General features: G+C 26.0%; 2 protein-coding genes across 4 annotated transcripts; one reads left to right on the top strand and one right to left on the bottom strand.

Annotated features, from left to right (window-relative positions):
* Positions 1–239: 239 nt before the first annotated feature.
* Pnn (desmosome associated protein-like protein pinnin) lies at positions 240–3,472 on the bottom strand. 2 transcript variants are annotated; one of them, XM_083048066.1, is made up of 6 exons: positions 3,217–3,472; positions 2,637–2,829; positions 1,883–2,056; positions 1,504–1,798; positions 1,115–1,417; positions 240–585 (listed from the first exon to the last, which is right to left on the bottom strand). In XM_083048066.1, the coding sequence occupies exons 1-6, from the start codon at positions 3,369–3,371 to the stop codon at positions 581–583; spliced, it is 1,125 nt and encodes a 374-aa protein (XP_082904192.1). In that variant the 5' UTR covers positions 3,372–3,472; the 3' UTR covers positions 240–580. The 2 variants fall into 2 exon arrangements, with proteins under 2 accessions (XP_082904192.1, XP_082904193.1); XM_083048067.1 differs by lacking the exon at positions 240–585 and having other exon boundaries at positions 898–1,417.
* A 309-nt stretch (positions 3,473–3,781) lies between these two features.
* Positions 3,782–20,393, top strand: LOC145941772 (serine/threonine-protein kinase SIK3). 2 transcript variants are annotated; one of them, XM_083048056.1, is made up of 13 exons: positions 3,782–3,973; positions 10,581–10,877; positions 11,018–11,188; positions 11,474–11,597; positions 12,005–12,125; positions 12,253–12,484; positions 12,872–13,187; positions 13,520–13,653; positions 14,159–14,318; positions 16,063–16,200; positions 17,259–17,480; positions 17,617–17,819; positions 18,470–20,393. In XM_083048056.1, the coding sequence occupies exons 1-13, from the start codon at positions 3,821–3,823 to the stop codon at positions 18,974–18,976; spliced, it is 2,778 nt and encodes a 925-aa protein (XP_082904182.1). In that variant the 5' UTR covers positions 3,782–3,820; the 3' UTR covers positions 18,977–20,393. The 2 variants fall into 2 exon arrangements, with proteins under 2 accessions (XP_082904182.1, XP_082904183.1); XM_083048057.1 differs by lacking the exon at positions 16,063–16,200.
* The last annotated feature ends 305 nt before the right edge of the window (positions 20,394–20,698 follow it).

The raw sequence follows: 20,698 nt of genomic DNA, 5'->3' as shown, positions 1-20,698 counted from the left end.
AAAATTTTAATGATAACAAAATGTGATCTAATTTTTAAATATAATTTATGTATACTTTTATATATATATATATATATATATATATATATATATATATGCCTGTCCTATTTAGAAAATATTGATATTATACAAATATATTTTTGTAGATAACAATATTATGTAATACTTATACATAAATAAATTTGTAAAAAATATATTTACAAGAAATGTTAGTAATTTTTAAAATACAAGCAAAATAGCACTATCACTTTTGTACGTTTAAAAAAAGATTTGGTCTTATATGCTAATAAAGTATTGTAGGATTTTTTGTATGAAAATTGCACATGGTCTTACGAGTATTTAAATCAACGATTAAATTTGCGGTTTATTCCAATGATGTAAAAGTTTCACAACTTTTACTTTGTCAAACCGACGACGCAGTATATGCGTCGAAGAAATTGCATCATTACAACAACATATCTCATATAATGATAAACATGTTTAACGAAAAAGACTTCGTGAATGTGTAACACAAAATTCAATTTCACATTTTCCTTCAAAAGTTGTTGCCAATTGATAAGTTCGATTCTCTTTTCTATTTTCAATCTACAAAAAAATAAATTTAAAATTAATTATATAAATAATAATAATTAAGGAAATAAAATTTAAAATGTGTATTATATTATGCTTTAGGTTAAAAATTATAAAATATTTTTAAAAAAATTTTTTTATATTTTCGATAACTGTTAAGAACTATGTGTTAACTCAAATCCAAGTCAACTCGAATCGAGTTTTTTGTATATATATTTTATTAATTTGTATTATCAAACATGAGAGATACACAAAATTTCTTTATTTCAACAGTGAGAAAAAAAAATTATAACTTCTTATTTCTAATGTTATAATTCAACAACTATAGTAATGGACTAGGAGCCATAAGACTGGGCTATATGTAGGTTTATATGATAATAAAATGACAATATTTTAATCTTTTAAATACTATTTTTAATTATTCAAGCATAAAATACTTGAAGACATGAAGACGCAACATATTTATTATGAAAATTCTCATTTTCTGATTGAACCATCCAAAAGTATGTAGAATTTTTTTTATTATTGCAAATTTTATACTAGCCGTTATTTTCATCTTGTTGAATTTGATCCAATTGTACTTCTTCTTTTTTCTCCATATCATTATCATCAAAATTTTCATTTATTACAGCCTGCATTGAAACATCAGCATTATCAATGATTGCAGCTTCAATATGTTCTGGATTGGGATCTCGATTTTCTTCACCCTCTTCTATTGAGCGTGGAGCTTCTACTATATGTAAAGATGTAGAGGCTTCAAAGTTTTGTGAGCTTTTGCCTAATCCTACCTGCATCTCTATTAAATTTAGTTCTTCCATCAATGCTTTTTCTCTTCTTTCAATTTCCTCTGAAATATGAAAAAGAAAAAATGAATAATACATAGATATACAAATACAGATATAAATTTTCAATAACATTTGTGAAAATACTAACCATAAAGTTCTTTTGCGGATTGCACTAATAACACATCTGTCTGTGGATGTTTGCGCTTTGGTACATAATAAATGGAAGGTTGTGCACGTGTTTTTATAAATGAAGCAAGAGGTAACTGTGCGTTGCGCCAATCTTGAAACTGTCGACTACGTGCGAGTTTTGCTTCCAATACACGTACTTCAGCCAATTGTCGTTTCCGTGACAAAAATAATTGTTGTCTTTCTCTTCGTAACTCTTCTTTCTCTCGTTTCCTAGCCTCTTCTACTCTGGCCTCTACTTCTGCTTTTTTATCTTCCTATTAATAATATATAAAGATATAAAATTTTATGAACTAAATATTATATAAACTGCTAAATATATATCTAAATACCAATTTTACCTTTGCCTTAAGTTTAGTCTCTTCTTGTCTAAACTTTTGTAAAGTACCCAAGAGTGCGCCAAACATACGTTTATTTCTTTGTCGACTACGTTCATCTGTTCTTTCTCGTCTAATAACTTCTTGACGTGACGGAATTTCTCGAGGAGTGGCTATTACTCTGGACGATACAGCAGGCTTAATAAATATTAAGATACATGTTAGATCATATTTAATTGTATAAACATTCGAACAGAATATATAGAATAATGTACAAAGTAATATGATTAATGAAAAATATATATAATGTATATCAAAACAATCACGAATTTTTTAGTTATAAATTTTTGGAATAATTAATCTTATATATAGAATGGACCATCATAGAGCCAATATTTCGGAAAAGCTTAACAGAATAAAATTGAAATTTAGTAATTATACATTATTAATTATGACAGCTTGTATATTTTCACATTTTTGAAAAAGTTATTCAATGATAACATCAGCAAGATTATATTAAATACAAAATATAGGGAAAAATAGATTGTATAATATTATTTGCTAACAATAAGCTTATATTAATAGCAATATAATATATGATTAAAATCATTCTCTTTCAGTATGAAGTTAATATAATACGAATGAAAATGTTGATATCTTAACATCTGATTTTGACAACTGAAGATTGACACAGATTTGCAGCCATAAAAATGTTAATTATATACAAACATATAATATTAGTAATTATTTTCAAAAATAAATCATAAATCTTATTTACCTTAATAACGCTATCATCTTCATCAGCGCTATCATCAGCATTGGATGGGACACGTGCGCTTAATCTACTAAAAACTGTTTTTGGCTCCACATTGGAACTTTGCCATCGTCGCTTACTTCCAGGTAATTCATTATTCGCAAAATCTGTTACAACTCGTCGGCGATCTTCTTGTAATGGTCGTTTTTGAGATATTCTAAAAAAATTGAATCAAATCAAACAAAATCATAAATATATATATATATATATATGAATGTAAATATATGTGCATACATTATATCAATATTATGTATAATTTAAATATGATACAATTAGTATAACTGCAATTAATAAATATAATTAATATAAAAGTGACATAATAGCAGCAGAAATAATTTCAAAACTAATTTAAACGACCCTAATACGAACATGGAATTGAGTATTAAAAAAAAAAAATTTAATCGCACAAAATATTCTATAATATATATCCAGAATATATTTACAACTATCATCGAATACTTGAAAACAAATACACAAAAGTTGTTAACAATTTTGTGTCAATGGATTTAGAAAAGGAATGAAAAATTGTTGAATTAAATATAACCTAGGCGGTTGCATCGGTCCACTCTCGCCGTCAGGAAGATCCCGGCCCATAATCTTACGGATGTTTCGCTCGAGATCGCGAAGTCCATCGCGGGCAGTTTCCAATTGAGCTTCCAATTTTTCCGCTCCCCACGTCTCCGCGTCTAATTTCCTCATTTGAAGATTCTCGGTGCACCGACTTGCGACAATAATTAATTTTTTTTTTTTCCCAAACTACGCGACAAATATAACATTGTCAAACGCAATCGCCATAGACATAAAAAAATAACATAGACGGGAGCGTTAGCTCTTCTTCTCGGGTGTGCTCGATTCTGATTGGTCAATGGTGTTGCAAAAATTATATTGGTATTTAGAGATCCTCCCTTTATTAATTCGAATAAATTTAATTAATCAATATCAATTAATATTAATTAATATTATTAATATCAATATATGTTCATCTGTCAAATCGGAGTACTCTTTTCTCTCGAAAGAATATTTATTCGTGTCGCCCCTAGATGGCAGTTTCGGCGGAAAATTGTAAATTCCTCTGTCGGCGTAACATCGTACTAGCCAGTATTGCAATTGGCAAAGAGTTAAGTACGAGCGAGACAAGTGATTAAAAAATGGCATCCGCGCCGACGTCGCACAATGAGGTTCCCCAAGAATGCTCTGTCAACAAACTCATACGTGTCGGTTATTACGAACTGGAAAAGACTATTGGCAAGGGAAATTTCGCCGTTGTTAAAATGGCCACCCACGTCGTAACAAAATCTAAGGTAGAAGACGCCGAGCGTAGGAATCTCTGTTGCAAACATGAAATTCGTCATTTTGTCGTTAATATCTTCTGGATAACTCAGTGTGTTGTGCGTACGTGTGTGTATGTGTGAGTGAGTGTGAGTGAGTGTGTATGCTGCTGTGAATACTTTGTTTTACATTTTTAGTATATCATTACAAAATATCATTTCAATATGATTATATTTTATCCTCGTACTCACATGGCTAATGTCTTGAAAAAAAAATACATTTCTATTTGTCAATATTAAGGATGGAAGATGCATTGCTGCGTTATTTAAAATGTGTATAGAATTTATATATACACGTTTCTTTAATCTTATTATTAAAAATAACATCAACCATTACAAGGTAAAGTAAATGTAATGATATATTAAGGAGAAATGCTTCAATTTTAGATAAGTTTTTTTATACGTAAAACATATATATATATATCAAATATAAATGCAAAATTTTATTTCTGCTTTATTATATTAAAATATGTTATCAAAAAGATATAGAAAACATAAAGAGTAGATGCATGGCTACAAACAGTTCATGAGGATGTATGTACGTAAGAATATATATGTGCATTGTATATATTCTCAATCACAAATTTAATCGAAAACTATTAGATAATATTGTTCAATGTTATCCTGACATATAGCATGCTTGCTTTTATAATTACATGTGATATTAATAGCAGTCATTTGCTATCATTTTTTATACATACTATGGCATTAAGTTATACATATACATATGTATACACATGTGTAAATATGAAAATATTATAAAAGAATAGCATCTAATCAATCTTTGACATATTTCTAGTTTATCAGATAATCTGTCATGATTTGTCAAGAACAATGCACGATGCCTTTTGCATATTCTTTCTCTCTCTCTCTCTCTTTCTCTTTTCTCTACAGATAAATTATTTCTTAACAAAAATATCTTAAGGCTCCTGGCTCCTTTCTGACCATGTCGAAATCGTGACGTCAGAAGCGAGAAAACACACGCTAAAATTTCTTAGATGCCATTTCGAAATAAAAAAATATTTCGATGAAACAGCACTTCAGATGGGTTCAGCACACTCTTAAAAAACCCCGAAAACTATCCTTTCCCCTTTATAATTAATCAACAGCTGTAAAATGTAATATTATGAAGCCCAGTCCGTCTGGTCTTTGCACATGCGCAGTCATTCCGTCCATGTCTCAAAGTCTGATATCTCGATCATTTTACAGATGTTGATTGATTATAAAGGGAAAAGGATAGTTTTCGGGGGTTTTTAAGAGTGTGCTAAAGCCATCTGAAGTGCTGTTTAATCGAAATATCTTTTCATTAAAAAATGGCATCTAAGAATTTTCAGCGTGTGCTTTCTCGCCTCTGACGTCACAATCTAATATGGCCGCGGTGAGCACCCAGGAGCCTTAAGACCTTAAAATTTTTTTACATGGTTCTTTAATGTGAATATTTATGTACTGAGATGTATAGATATATAGAATATTTCGAAATCGCTATAGATATTTATTCTAGACCAGATTCTTTGGCTAATTTGAAGTCAATTTATCCTTAGCAGAAATATGAGAGATCATTATTTAACTTTCTAATTTTTATACCATATTTTTGTAATTACTGTGTTTTAAATCGTTTTAAATCAAAATCTTATAGTAAATTCCATGTGAAATTGAAATACATTGTTTTGTTATCCATTTGATTACTTAAAATTTAATATATACGAAATTTTATATATATATATATATATATATATATATATTTCTCCCTCTCTTTCTTTTCATTGTTTATAATTCAAAAATCTAAATCTAATTTGAACTTTAAATAGATCTTTATTTTTTCGTTTTAATTATATTAAGTATAAAACATTAGAAAAAAACAATAAAAAGATGTATTCTAGAAGTCACATTAACAATTTTCTAATTTCACCTGGAATTTTGAACAAAAATTTTGATGAAAAATCAAAAAAATTTGTTTTACTTTTTTGTTCGAATAGATTCCCTAATCGATTGCAAATTGAACACGCACACACACGTGCGCTCGCGTGTACATATTCTATGTATATACAGAGTGTTTTAGAATTTGCACTCACGAATTATATAACTAATTCTGAATGAAAAAGTCAAAAAGTTCTGAATCATTTTTTTTCCACGATGATTCACAAAAGAGGAATTATTAAATAAATTTCATCCAATTGGCTTTCCTATAGACAAACACATGTCCATAAACGACTCGCAATGAATGTAAACCGCGTCCTACACGAATGTATGTCCATTTAAAGAACGACTCAATTGGAATTTATTTAATAATTCCTTTTTCGTTCAGTATCGCAGGAAATAATAATTCAGAACTTTTTGATTTATTTTTCATTCAGAAATAGCGTTATTCATAAGCGTGAATTATGAAACATCTTATATATGTATAATATATGTATATGCGTGTGTATATTATATATGAATATGGTGTTTATATATGTGTATATATATTAATAATATATGATATGAATTACTTATATAAATTTACTGTGTTATGTGTTAATATTATAACTTATAAATTAATTGAATTATAGAAACACCATATTAATCATGGATTTAAAAATATAGTTAGATTTCAATTAAATATTAAATATACATACGTGAAAAAAATTATATTATTAATATAAATTCGTCGCGTCATTCGCCAATTTTTTAAATCTGTAGCTCACAATAATCGTTTATCCTAATAAAAAAATTATAAAGGACTTTTGACTCACAAATTTGGTCTCAAGAATTGTAATAGAGATTAAATTTTTGTCAACATTCTGTGCTTTAACACACGCACATGTACGTAATAGAGCGCACGCACATTATGATTAATGTGTGTACATTATATAATATATACGCACGCACATACATACACATACATATACAAGTATACGAGTAGTATAGTTGTGTATACAGTTAATTCTTTTCCATTATATATACACATGCATTTTAAATCAATTTTGCTTTAATAAAAAAAAAGATAACATTGATTCAAAATATTTTCTTTTTAAACTATACTACATTAAATTGAGCAACAAATCTTTATTCTTTAATTGATTTAAAATAACTTATTAAACTCTCATTTTTTAAATTTAATTTTTAATTTTAATGTAATACGCGCGTTTGGTGAAAAGTAAATTCTTTATGACAAAAATTATGACGAAAATGTATTATGGTCTTTATCTCATAATGAAATGTTGTTATAAGAAAATTGATTTTATATTACAGAATATTATTATCGAATATTGTGATACTGTTTATATATAAATGTACAAATTATTCAAAAATAAGTACAATAATTTGATGTAATATTTTCAGCCAGAAACTAAGTTGATATTTTACTTAATTAATATTTACAAAAATATCAGGTAATTTTTAGGCAATAACTGATTAAAAGATAGAGAAGTTTTAGTTGATAATATTTCAGAAATGTAGATATATATAAAATTTTTATATTTGATTGAATTTTAAATAAAGACTAACAAAATTTTACTCTGAGGCAGTTATTATAAGATAATAGAATTTTAAAGCTAGCAGAAAAAAAAATGATTCAAGACTTCTCAATTTATTTTTCAACAAGAAATAACGTTATGTAATTGAAGGACGCAAATTACGGTAACACTTTTTTAAAATATAATAGTTTTCTTGGAGGTCAAGTCTTAATTACACTTGTTTTTACAACATTTTTTTCATAAATTAATTTTATAGTTTAATTTCTTCATGATCGATAAATACAACATTAGCTACATTAGCTGCAATGCATTTTGATATTAACGATTATCATGTTTGATAATATTTATAAATTTTTTTTAAATTCTCTTTATTCAGCTCTTTTTTTCTTTTCATTATTTATTGCTTACAAAAATGAATGTAGATTTATTTAAAATTATAACTTTGTCTCAAATGTTTCTGTATTTTATCATAAAAATCAGTTTGTTCATTTTATTAGTATTCGATATAAGATATTTTTTTATTAGTAATTGATACAAGGTATTTTTTCACAATAATATAATTATGAAATTTATTTTATATTGTTATTTTTTAATCATTTTTGTTGCATTACGAAATTTTTTGATTAAATATAATATTGCATATTGTGTATAAATATATATTTGAGATAATAATATTTCCTTTGTATTTCATATATCAGACTTTGTTGTTTTCGAATTAAAAGACTGCAATTTTTAATTCAAAAAGTCTTTCTTATTTATAAGGAATTACATTGTATTTCCTTATTAATAGATTTATTTTTATTAATAGAAAAAAATCATTTTTTTTTAATGCGAACAAGTCTTGTTTTTCCAATTCGCTCATATTTTCATGTTTTGTTTTCATTTTCAACAAGTCGCTGGGAAAATTATTAAGAATTTAAAAGACAGTTTTTGAAAGGTAAACGGGTTTGCGTTTTTATTATCAGAAAATAATCGATCCTATCTTTTTGTTAACGAGGAAATATATTGTATATCTTCTAATTAAATATTGAATAATTAATCTGCTTCTATATCATTTAATTTTGATATATCAAAATTGCAATAACTTTCATTCTCATTATAATTTTACTTTACATTTACTATCGTAATTTCGCTTCTTTTTTTCTTAAATCTACATATATTTTTTGCTAATAAAATATTAATTGTAAGTTATATATTTTTCATTAAAATACAATTAAGCTTTGTATATGTTTAATTGTATAGTATAAATTACTAATTAACCTTAATAAACAGATTATAATGACAGATTTCTTAATTAATTTTAATTTAGAAACTATAAAACACACACACACACACACACACACACATGATGAAGAAATTAATAGTTTTGTGCAGTAATTGTCAATTAAAATAAAAGTTTTAGACAATCAAAAACTTCAAAATTAAAACGTAAATAAAATAACTAATGCTTTTAATGGTTAAATTTAACAGAATAGTAATTTTAAAATATTTGTGTATTTAAAAAATTATATAGACTTTCAGATTAATATATTTTAAATAATATACATTATTTATCATATAATTAGAAGATTGTAATCTGAGTTTCTATAATATGAAAATTTGAAAAATTATAATGAATAATAAACTTTTATAATATTTTAGTTAAGAAAAAGTTAATTTTATATTTGTCTTCTCTCTTTTTAGCTCATTCTTCTTTCTTTCCTCTGGTCTTTTTTCTCTTTTTCCTTTTCTCTCTTTCTTTCTCAAAAATCTTGTTTCAATAAAATTTGATCTATTTATTCTAGATACACATGCTTGCACGCTTGCACGTATGCATATACGCACGCATGCACATACATGCACGCACAAATACACACACGCGTAATTTTCAAAAAATGTATTTATTCAGAAAAAGTTTATTTAATTTTTAACAATCAAAGTTTAAATAGCTGCTATTAAATAGTATGCTAGTATACTAGAAAAGTATAAATATATAAATACATAATATAAATTCAAGAAAATAATATTCTCAAATATTAAATAATTTTTGAATAATATTTGATGTGTTAATTATATAAACGTAAGACAAGAATGAAGAAAATTGACAAATGGGAAAAAATAATAAAACTTTTATAGTTTTTTTTATATATTTAGAAAATATTAAAACTTGCGTGCTTAAATGTTATTCAGTTTGTAATATTGCATGGGTTTATATAAGGTTATTTAAATGTCCTCATATAATGTTGTTAATTTAGCAATGTTACACTAAAGTTATACTAAATGTTAGAATTATTAGTTAATAATAATTCGTAGAAATGATAATATAAATGATAACAGAAACGATAACATATGCGCGCGGACGAAATATCGACATACAGATACCGGAGAAAGTGATTAAGTCGTTGAAAAATGGAAAAGTTTCTCATGAAAGAGAGAGAAAAAGATTACTAATTTATTATCAATAAAAAATGAACTGTAAATAACATAATCGCGAAATATTATATGGACTATATGATATAAAAAAAATCGTCTACGAAAAAATCGATTATATCAAACAAAAATTGTTGCAGACACAAATAAGATAGCTGTTGATATTACATGCGAATTATGTAAAAAAAAAAAGTTGCTAATGTTAGTCATTCTATTATTGTTACAAAATGGCTGCACGATATTAAACTTTTTGTTCGGATAAGCGTTAGTCATTAATTAATAAGAGGAATTAAAAGTCCGACTAGAATTAAAAAGTATCAACATTGGACGGCTAAAGAAAAATATATCGGATAAATTAAAATTCAATTTGTTCGGAAATGATGAGAAAGATGTTAAAAAATAAAATGTAGTTTATATAAAAATAATTTTAACTATATTCTAACTAAGTTCTCGATATTTTTTTTAATGGACCGAAATTTTCGATTATATATATAAAATTATAACAATATTTGTTAATATGCTATACACATGCATTATGTTTTTTATTTAATTTATAATTATATTTATAATTTATATAATTATAATTCCTTTGAAAAAAAATTGCTTTTAATCTTATAAATCTCCTCCAGTTGGAAACTTTCGCATGTCACTATATTTTTAGCATATATACACTATATTGCATGTTATAATTTGTGCTATTAACTTTTGTTTTACAGGTTGCTATTAAAATAATAGATAAAACTAAACTAAATGAAGAAAACTTAGCAAAAATTTTTCGTGAAGTGCATATAATGAAAAGGTTACGACATCCACATGTTATAAGATTATATCAAGTAATGGAAACGGAGAAAATGATATATTTAGTGACGGAATATGCTCCTGGAGGTGAAATATTTGATCATCTTGTTCGAAATGGTAGAATGCCAGAACCAGAAGCACAAAGAATTTTTTGTCAGATTGTACTTGCTGTTCGTTATCTGCATCAACAAAGGGTGGTTCATCGAGATCTTAAGGTCTTTAAATTTATTATGTATTAAAATTAACTTATATTCAAAGTAATCTATGATCTATGAATTCCCCAATTATTAATAAAAATTGTTACATTTTTGTGTGCATACTTATATAATTAACTTTTTGCCTCTTTTTTTGTCAGGCTGAAAACTTGTTACTTGATGCAGACAATAATATAAAACTTGCTGACTTTGGATTTAGTAATGAATATACACCTGGTGTTCCACTTAGTACATGGTGTGGCTCACCACCATATGCTGCACCTGAAATTTTTGAGGGAAAGCAGTACGATGGTCCAAGGGCCGATGTATGGGTATGTTTTGGTTTTTTTTTTTAATCTTATATTCTAAAGCGTATAGTTAAAAATTTAATTATTTTACTTAATATCTAATGACGTTACTCTTATGGAAACACATTTTTTTTATTTTGCCAAGAATCTACTTAAAAGTGCACATTATTATTGATGCAATTCTTATTATTTAGCCTTATATTTATACTTTTGTGTTATATACACTCACACACACAGTTTCAGGGTTAAACGTTTTAATTTAAAATATAACATTAGAATCCACTATTAAGTAATAAATAAATGTTTCAGAGTCTTGGTGTTGTCTTGTATGTATTAGTTTGTGGTGCTCTACCATTTGATGGACCTACAATGCAATTGTTACGATCTGTAGTTGTCTCAGGGAAATTCAGAATACCATTTTTTATGTCTGCAGGTAAATATATATATATTTTATTTCTCACTCAAAAAGTATTTATGATGAAATTATTAGACTATTTATTTCTTTATTTTATTGAATATTGTATTTCTTGTATATAATTTGCATAGAATATTTCTTAATATCTAAATAAAAAAATATATGTTTTATTATATATGAATGCACACTTTTAATTATCAAGTAAACTTACTCTTCTAATTATTACATAATGCAATATTTGCAAAAGAATCTATAATTTTTTTATTTTATCCAAATGAATCGAACAGTTTTTTCCAAGAATTTATATACATTTTCCGTTTTTTATTTCGGCTAATATTTAAAGATATAAAAGAATAGATTAGATAAGACAAAAGAAATAATGTATGTTCAAAGCTGTGTAACTAAATATTATTTTATTATTTTAGATTGCGAAAAATTGATTAGGCACATGTTAGTGGTAGAACCAGAGCGGCGTTTAAATATCTCACAAATATTAACACATTCATGGATGTGTGGAAATGGAGTCGTAGAGTTAGAACCTGGAGGGTATGTATTACATGTGCATGTAACATAGCATTATATATATTCTATGTTTTAATAATAATTATATATCTATATGTTATATATTGTATTTATATATCTATATATTTTTTATATTTTTATATATTCTCAGATGTAGTCCTGACGTAGCACCACAATTAAATCAATTAGTGATAGAAAATATGTTAAGATTGCCTGGACTCAGCGCAGATACGTTGTTACAAGCCATTAAAGCAAATACTTTTGATCATGTATCAGCTATATACAATTTACTTGTTGATCGATTAGAACCAACAATGCCTAATTTACCCAATATCCAAACACCGGGCGATTATTTGCCAGATGATGCACATCAATTGGAGAAGGTAATAATTATTTAATTTTTGAGGAGAAAATAAAAAACCATTTGACTTCTACAATTATCCCTCTCTACACTTTTACAAGCACAGATTTTATTTGTACAGTAAATTATATAACTAAAAAGTATATTATTGAAGTATTATTAAAATTCGATCTTTTATATGTGTGCAAGATATATGTAATTATTTATAAAAACTTATATCATGAATTGTATAAGTTTTCTCTATTATTTTGAGTTTGCAAGTAATTAAAAGGAGATTAATGAGTCATATATTTTATACTATTTTATATTATACATTTAACAATATATTATAAAACATTTATAAAATTAATAAATCTATAATATTATATAATTATATATATATTTTTTTTATATTTATATTTTTTTATAGTTTGGTGAAGCCGAAGCAGAAACAGAAGAGAAAAGTGGTCTTTATTTGCCTCCTGGAACGCCTTATCATACAACAAGAAGACATACAGTTGGACCTGGTGATGCAGTGCATCAGTCTCCTACATCATATCCTTATAATCATATGTCAGGATATCAAACTTTACGACCTCTTCCTATCCTTCATTGTAATATGGATCCTCAAGTTCTACCACATACAAATTTACCATTGAATCTTCCTTTAATTCAACACCAACCACCTCAAAATTTCCAAATAAAAGATCAACATTTACTGAAGCCGCCTCCTGTAATGGGTGCTAGTAAGTTTTCATTTTTATGTAAGATAACTTTTTAAATAATTTATTGCAATGTAAAATAATAAATTAATTTTTATCTCAAATCTGTTATTTTGTTAATATTTAAATATAATATTTAATTATTAAAAAATGCAAATATGACATAATAGAAATATTTCATACTCACATGTTTTTATATTATATGTATATCATAATATATATAGAGAGAAATTATTCTTATCAACTTTACTATATCTTAAAACTTTAAATTCTAACTTTTTAATTTTTTTCTTTTAAAGTGTTTATTAGTTTACTATTTTATTAGTTTACTATATTATATATATTTATATGTATAGCGGGAGGCTTTGGAAGAAGAGCTTCAGATGGTGGAGCAAATCTTCACATATTTCATCAACAACACAGTAATAATATTAACAACGATGAAGAAGGTGGCTGGAGTCAACCTGGTAGTAGGGAACAATTACAATCTGTAAGTATATAAATATATGCTAAATATGTAATTAAAATAGAAGAGTCATGAAACAGTGAAAAAATTATTATAGAACTTAAAAATATCACATTTTTTTATTTCACAATTTGATATTTCTTAATAACTTTATAGTTAAATTCGCAATAGCTTTTTTCTTAAGCAATGCAAATTTGCATAATTTTAGTTTTAAATTAACTTTAAATGGATTAGTTTAACTCTTTGCAATATAGTATCTCGTATTTGAAATATTTGTATTTCTACAATTTTTTCCATGTTTTTATATATTTTATAATTGTGTAATACACATATTTGGTGAATTTTATTCTACATTTTTAACTTAATTTTGCACAATTATTTTTCTTTCTTTTCATTGTTTCCTAATTTACTCTATGTAGATTATTTTATTAGTTCTTATTTATTTATCAAATTGCTCGCTAAACTTTTTCTATATTGAAAAATATTTTTTAAACAATTGTTAAGTTTTTAAACAATTGTATGCATACAGTTACAGAGTGGCAGTTCAGGATTAGTACAATGTGCCCAGTCATTAAGTATTGGTGTTAGTACTGCGAGTGGAGATGGGAGCAGTAACAATAGCAGTAGTAATAATGGAAATAGTGATAGAAGAAGAAGAAGTGGGCTTAGCACTGTTATGCAACGACCAGGTATGACAGTCAAAGTTTCAATATTGTATTGAATTTTTTTTTTGCAATTATATATATAATTATTAAAATCGCACGACTTAAAGCTTCTTAATTTTTTTTCTATATTTTATTGATAACTATTTTGATTAAAAATAGCAGAAATAGTATGCATATGTCTACATATGTATGTCATATGTCATACGCAGGGAGATTTCTTAAATTTTTATTAAATAAACAAATAAAATCATTTTTATAGAAAGAAAATTCATTCTTTTACAGAATTTTAATTATTTTATAATAAATTATGAAATATCCTATGTGTATAAATTATATTTTACAATAATTATATATATATATATATATATATATATATATATAATTTTATATTACACACAAAACATAGATCTCTTTATTTCTTCACATACATACACGCACACATAGAGAGATAAATATACACCGTACATATACACCGCATATAGTATATATTACATATGCATACATGCACATATGTACACACAAGCATGCACATATGTACACACACACGTGCACATATGTATACACAACCCAACTTGCTCTCTATAATATTTTTATCCACAAAGTTATCTAATTAATCTTTAATTAACATTTTAGTACATTTAAAAACGAAAATTTTAAGCTCGTTCAAAAAATTGTGGTACAAAGAAGTGTTGCTTTAAAGGGTCAGCCTTTACAAGGTCTAAAATAAGCACAAATTCAAGATTTTTTTTAATCAACTATTGTGTAGAATTAATTTCTATTTTAGGAATACATATTATATTTAAATTACAAATTTACTAATTATTAAAGAAATTAAATAAAAAACGTAGACTGTGGAACAATTCTCATCTAAAATACACATTAAACACACACATACACACACACAGCAACATTTTTGTACATAACAATTATTTTAATATGTAGACTTAGAGCTTCTTTTATTGTTTTTTGGAAAGACAATTTAATAGTTACATCATGCTTTTTTTAGTTCTTATATCAAGTTTTACTTAGAATCTGTGTGTATATATGTATACGTTTGTATATTTATCTTATTATTATTATAAAAAACAATATTTATAATTTTATTTTTTAATTCAACAAACAACAGGAAAGGAGCGAGAGTTATTGAATAATCATCTATTAAAAATAAAAAAAATTTGTAAACTTAAAAAGAGGAGGAATTATATATAATAAAAAATATATTTGCAAAGAAGGAAAATTTTATATAACAAATATATTTTTCGTAAATATCGTAAGAGCTTCACCAAAATTTTAATTTAAAGATTAAATAAGATTAAATAAATTAAATTATATACCATTAATATTTGGAATGCTATAATAAGTGGCGTTTTTTGCATTAAACAAAACTACTCTAAATTTATTGAAAAATTGTTAAAATTTAACTTTGTTCTTGACTATTTGATATTTTCTAAAACATTAAAAACTTTTCGAAATTATATACTGACCGCTTTAGTCTAAAAATATAATTAAATCCACGATTTAAATCAACATATACCTTCTTAATTAATCAACATATTACAGATATACATATATAGATATATGTATATAATATTTATTTCATTAATTTCGCAAGAGCTTTTATGTTTTTGTCATCTTTATTATTATTTTTAATCTTATTTTTTAGTGTTTATTCAGTTCAACGTTTTATTCAGTTTTTATCTTTGATTTTGCATGGTTTTCTTGTGTCCACTGCACTTCTATGCCTCGTTGGTTGGTAATATGCATGTAGTTATAAACCCGGAACTGGTAATGGAGGTAGAAGCTAGGATGAATAGAGCTTATCTACCATCGCGATTGTTACCAACTCATCTTAGAGGACCAACACTTCCACACCACAGGAAATCTTCATTATATCAAACTAGTACTGGTAATCTTTGCACTTTTGTTAATTTATAAATTATTTATTTTTGTGTTGCAAGATATGTTTATTTTTAATATTAATATATAAGGATAGATGCTATAATTTATATATTTTCTAATCTATATCTTTTATTAAAAACAAATGAATAAAATTTATATATAATATTATTATGAAAGGTGAGTCTTAAAATATGTAGTACAATCATATGAAAGATGATAATTTATTATTTAAAAATACATCGAATAAAATGTTTTCGTTGACGTTTTATTTCTAAGAAAATCGACTTTGAGTTTTGAAATTAGTAACATATTTTAAAGCACGCACCTATGTGCGTAATTATGCGTAATTATGTGTACGTGCTAAGGCGCGCGTGCGCGTATATATGTGAATAAGACGTCATTTCAATCGATACACTCATATATATACATATTTATAAAACTACAAATTATAAAATCATTTAGAAAATGTTTTAAAAAATATTTTTGAACTAATTGTATTTCGAGGACATCCTATGATCAACACAATTTATTTTCAAGTGGATATGCTTCGAGATTTTTAAGAATCCTCCTTTGCTTTCTAAATGTTTAAATTAATATATAATATTATTGAATCTCAAAATATTGCGATTTCTCTTATATATTAGTATATTCCATGATTACACAAAAAGTATATTGTAACTTTTACTATAAAATATTTCCTTGTATATTAATATAAAAAAGTCATGTGGTAACATTTAAAAAATAGGAATGACCTTATATCTTGAAAGTGTTTTCACGTAGAACAAAACCGTTTTAATTATAGGATGTCTCCTTAGAAGGAGAAATTTTATAGTTTCTATTCCCAATTAATAAATAATTTTAATGATGTTAAGCTGTAATTTAAGATGAAGAAATCTTTCTGATTTAATATAACAAAAAATAAATTTTTTCGAATATAATAAATATATCCTATGTAAATTAGTAAAATTTTTAATTTACATAAATAAATAAATTTTGAATTCAATGCACATATACGATATTAGGTAATGTTAAAATATATTTCTAATGCCTTCTAATTTATTTTAGTAAATAATAGAGATTCGTATAAGGAACCAAGCAGTCATGTTGCTACTGAAAGATACTCACCTGTTCGTCGAGCATCAGAAGGATCGGGTGCTCCTGGACCAGGTATCCAAGCTCTTCAACAAGAGTATCAACAGTTACAAAGATTGGCATCGCCTTCACATAGTCCTGCAAGTATTCCGGGATCTCCTGTGCATGAAAGAGGTGTAGCAGCAATTACGCAAGGTATTAATTCCATTTTCTACAGAAAAACGCGCGCGCGCGTGTGTATGTGTATTTTTCCTACACATGTAAAATAAAAAAATATTTTGTAAAAGTAAATGATTAATACATCTAATTAATTTTTTCTGTTTAATAATAGGTCTCAGTGGTTTAACTACGGCGTCGGTAGTAGTACAAGGTAGTATTGTACACGGTACGCCGGCTCAACCACCAGCAACACCTTTAGATCTAAGTCCACTTAGGCATCATAGATCACCTGCTACTACTCCTGTGAGTTATTCCCCTAGTAATAGTCCAGCATTGGATATGATACAAGAAGAACATCCTGTGGAGATACCAAGGGTATGTAACAATTGATTAAATATGCATGAAGTTTCACTGTAATATAAAATGTCGTTAATAGAAAGAAATTTCAAAAAATAAAATACACTTAAAAGAAATAAATGAAAAATTAATTTTTATTCTTCAAATATACTGTCTAATTGTATGACTAAATTTTTTTTTTTTTTTCCATTAAATATACTTAGAATTAAAAAAATTTTTAATATTAAACTCATGCTCTATTAAATGTGCTATTTTTAATTTTCGATTTGAATCGCAAAATAATTGAATTAGACCAAAAATTAAGGTCATAAAATAATAGATTTTTAAATCAATCTTTTTATAAATTGAATATAATATTTTTACTACAGATTTATTACAGATTTTTATTATATCATGTTTTAATATTAAAACTGATATCTAATAATTTTTATTTTCAATTACCGCATTTTTTCATATCAGTATTTTTATAAAAAAGACCAGGTTTAAGCAGTACTGTTACATTAAAGCAACGCTTCTTCTATACAACTATTTTTGAAGAGATAAAATGTACATTAAGAAGTCTCGTATAATAATTTTCTTGACGAGCGCGTGGATTTAATGCTTCTTTTTTTTATAAAGTCATTTTTTAAATTATAAGTACGATTCCAAATTTTTAAATTTGCTTATAGGTACCGCCGCTAATTTCAGTGACAGATGTTCTTGGAGGACAAGTGACGTTAATTAATTGTTCGCCTTCTCCATCTCCATCGCCTGATTCACTCGAAGACGCATTACCTCACTATAACACTCTTCCGAGTTTTATTATTTCAGAGCCGTGCGATCCTTCGAGACCTAGTATCACACGCGGTATCGGTAGACCGCTTACTAATACAATACCTACCGAAGTCGAAGTTACTTTGTCCGATGAGTCGAGCAGATTAAATTCTGAAGCTATATTAGGTCGTGTCAAACAAATAATAGACGCGAGAGCGCCACCAAAAGGTTTTATATTCTCAACGGAGGAAGTAGAAGGTAGTGGACTTAGTTTAGAATATCCGGGTGGCGTACAAATTGAACTTAGAGTATGTGAATCGGAAGAGAGGGAAGTAAAAGGAATAAAAATGCGTAGAATTAGTGGGGACCAATTGCAATACAGTCAACTTTGTCAGCAATTGATTTCATGTATTACTGTTTGACGACAACTAACAAATAATGTAACATTTTTTTATATATTACGTTACATTCCTAGTGTAACATACACTGTTCATCACTGTTTCAGTATTGCACATACACGTTGCATACATAATGTTGCATACACAACATTGCATACAAACGGTATTTTAAAATTGCCATTCTTCATATATATAATAACATTATTGTGTTATTATATTTGTATGTGTAACATTCAGTGTATTATATCATTTTTAATGTTTAGCTTGAGAGATAAGATAAGAGCCATCTTATTTATAACATAAAGTTGTAAGTAAGGAGATTTATTAGTATATTTATATCTTCTAAAACATTTTTGACTATTATATGAATATTTAATAATTCTCAAAATTGTAATATACTTTTTATTTTCTTTAGTTTTAACTAAAGTGCATAATTGTTGAAAAACTTATCAGTGAAGAAAAATTTTAACGAGAGAATTTGTTCATTAGTATGTATTATTATACCTATACAATTAGGTATTAACAATAGTATTTGTTGTAAATGTACAGAATAAATCATCCTGAATCATCTTATGCAGTCTATTTGCAATAATTCAGTACATGTGCACCAAATACTATTGTTCTCTATTATAATTTGCAATGTTCCTTTTTATTATATATATTTTCTATGTTGGATATGTGCGTAGACAGAAACAATTTCAAGTTTCCTGATTTGTATTATTGAACATTTGTTATAAAAAAATCGAAAAATAAGGACATTGTTATTTGTATTCGGCAAGTGTATAAACATACATTTTTTTCTTTCCTTGTGCCACGTACAATCTACAACATGAATAGATTTATATATATAAAACGATTTTACTGTAGTCACATTGTGACAATGTCGTTACAGTAAATAAAAATTGATGACAAGATTGTACACATTAAACTTTATATAATGTGTACTTAAAATATAAAATTATATAATATAAAGAAATTAACATGTGAATAGCATCATTTCTGTTAAAAATTATCATGTAAAAAATACATGTGCAATGATTTTCGGTATAATGACAGTATGCGTGTGTGAATATATGATATGATTTTTCTTATGAAGGCATGAATAGAATATTTAGTTTATTGTAACGAATATATGTATTTTCTTTTTTATTTTTTATTACTTGAACTTTTTAATTGTTATAATTTGATAAACTATTTAATATTATCACATTTCATATATAATTCTTTTACTATTTTATTGATAAAAAATGGCTTGAAACAGAGATATGGTTTTAAGATGATATATGTTGCACAAGATAGAATTTTTATATCATATATTTATTATCAAGTTCCCCAAGATAATCTCTATTTTTAAAAATAACTGTTTAATATTTTTTGTAAATAGAAGATGACTGGCTATATTTAATCAAATCCAATAAAGCTAAGAGATTATATTATTTAACCGATGAAAGTGAAAAAGGATTAATAAGAGCCAAAGCACGGAGATCAATGCGTAAATTAATAATATATTAATACGGACACAATATAGGATGTTTAGGATCTGTATTTGAGGAATGAATTAATACAATTATTAAATTGTACATGCTACAATCAAACGTAAGCATCAAATACATAAAAGATAGAAAGGTGCACTTGAAATAAAAATGTCCAAAAAGATTTAAATTATATATTGTTAAGTAAAAAAAGAGTAAGAGATAAGAAGAGAGTCATCACAGATGTCTTATGCCATTTAGGGTCCTCTATCAT

This window comes from Prenolepis imparis, unplaced genomic scaffold (genome assembly GCF_030444845.1).
Source record: "Prenolepis imparis isolate NDT839.2.m4 unplaced genomic scaffold, iyPreImpa1.0 SCAF_10, whole genome shotgun sequence".
NCBI lineage: Eukaryota > Metazoa > Arthropoda > Insecta > Hymenoptera > Formicidae > Prenolepis > Prenolepis imparis.
The sequence above is the reverse complement of the archived record's forward strand: the minus strand, read 5'-3'. Positions and strand labels throughout refer to the sequence as shown.

Bases quoted from the DNA above. Each gene is read 5' to 3' on its own strand.
- Pnn (XM_083048066.1), bottom strand. From the start codon at position 3,371: ATGAGGAAATTAGACGCGGAGACGTGGGGAGCGGAAAAATTGGAAGCT. The intron at 2,057-2,636 runs GTAAATAAGATT...ATATTTATTAAG, and splicing joins AAGATGATAGCGTTATTAAG to CCTGCTGTATCGTCCAGAGT. The intron at 1,418-1,503 runs GTTAGTATTTTC...TTCATATTTCAG, and splicing joins ATCCGCAAAAGAACTTTATG to AGGAAATTGAAAGAAGAGAA.
- LOC145941772 (XM_083048056.1), top strand. From the start codon at position 3,821: ATGGCATCCGCGCCGACGTCGCACAATGAGGTTCCCCAAGAATGCTCT. The intron at 3,974-10,580 runs GTAGAAGACGCC...TTTGTTTTACAG, and splicing joins ACGTCGTAACAAAATCTAAG to GTTGCTATTAAAATAATAGA. The intron at 13,654-14,158 runs GTAAGTATATAA...GTATGCATACAG, and splicing joins GTAGGGAACAATTACAATCT to TTACAGAGTGGCAGTTCAGG.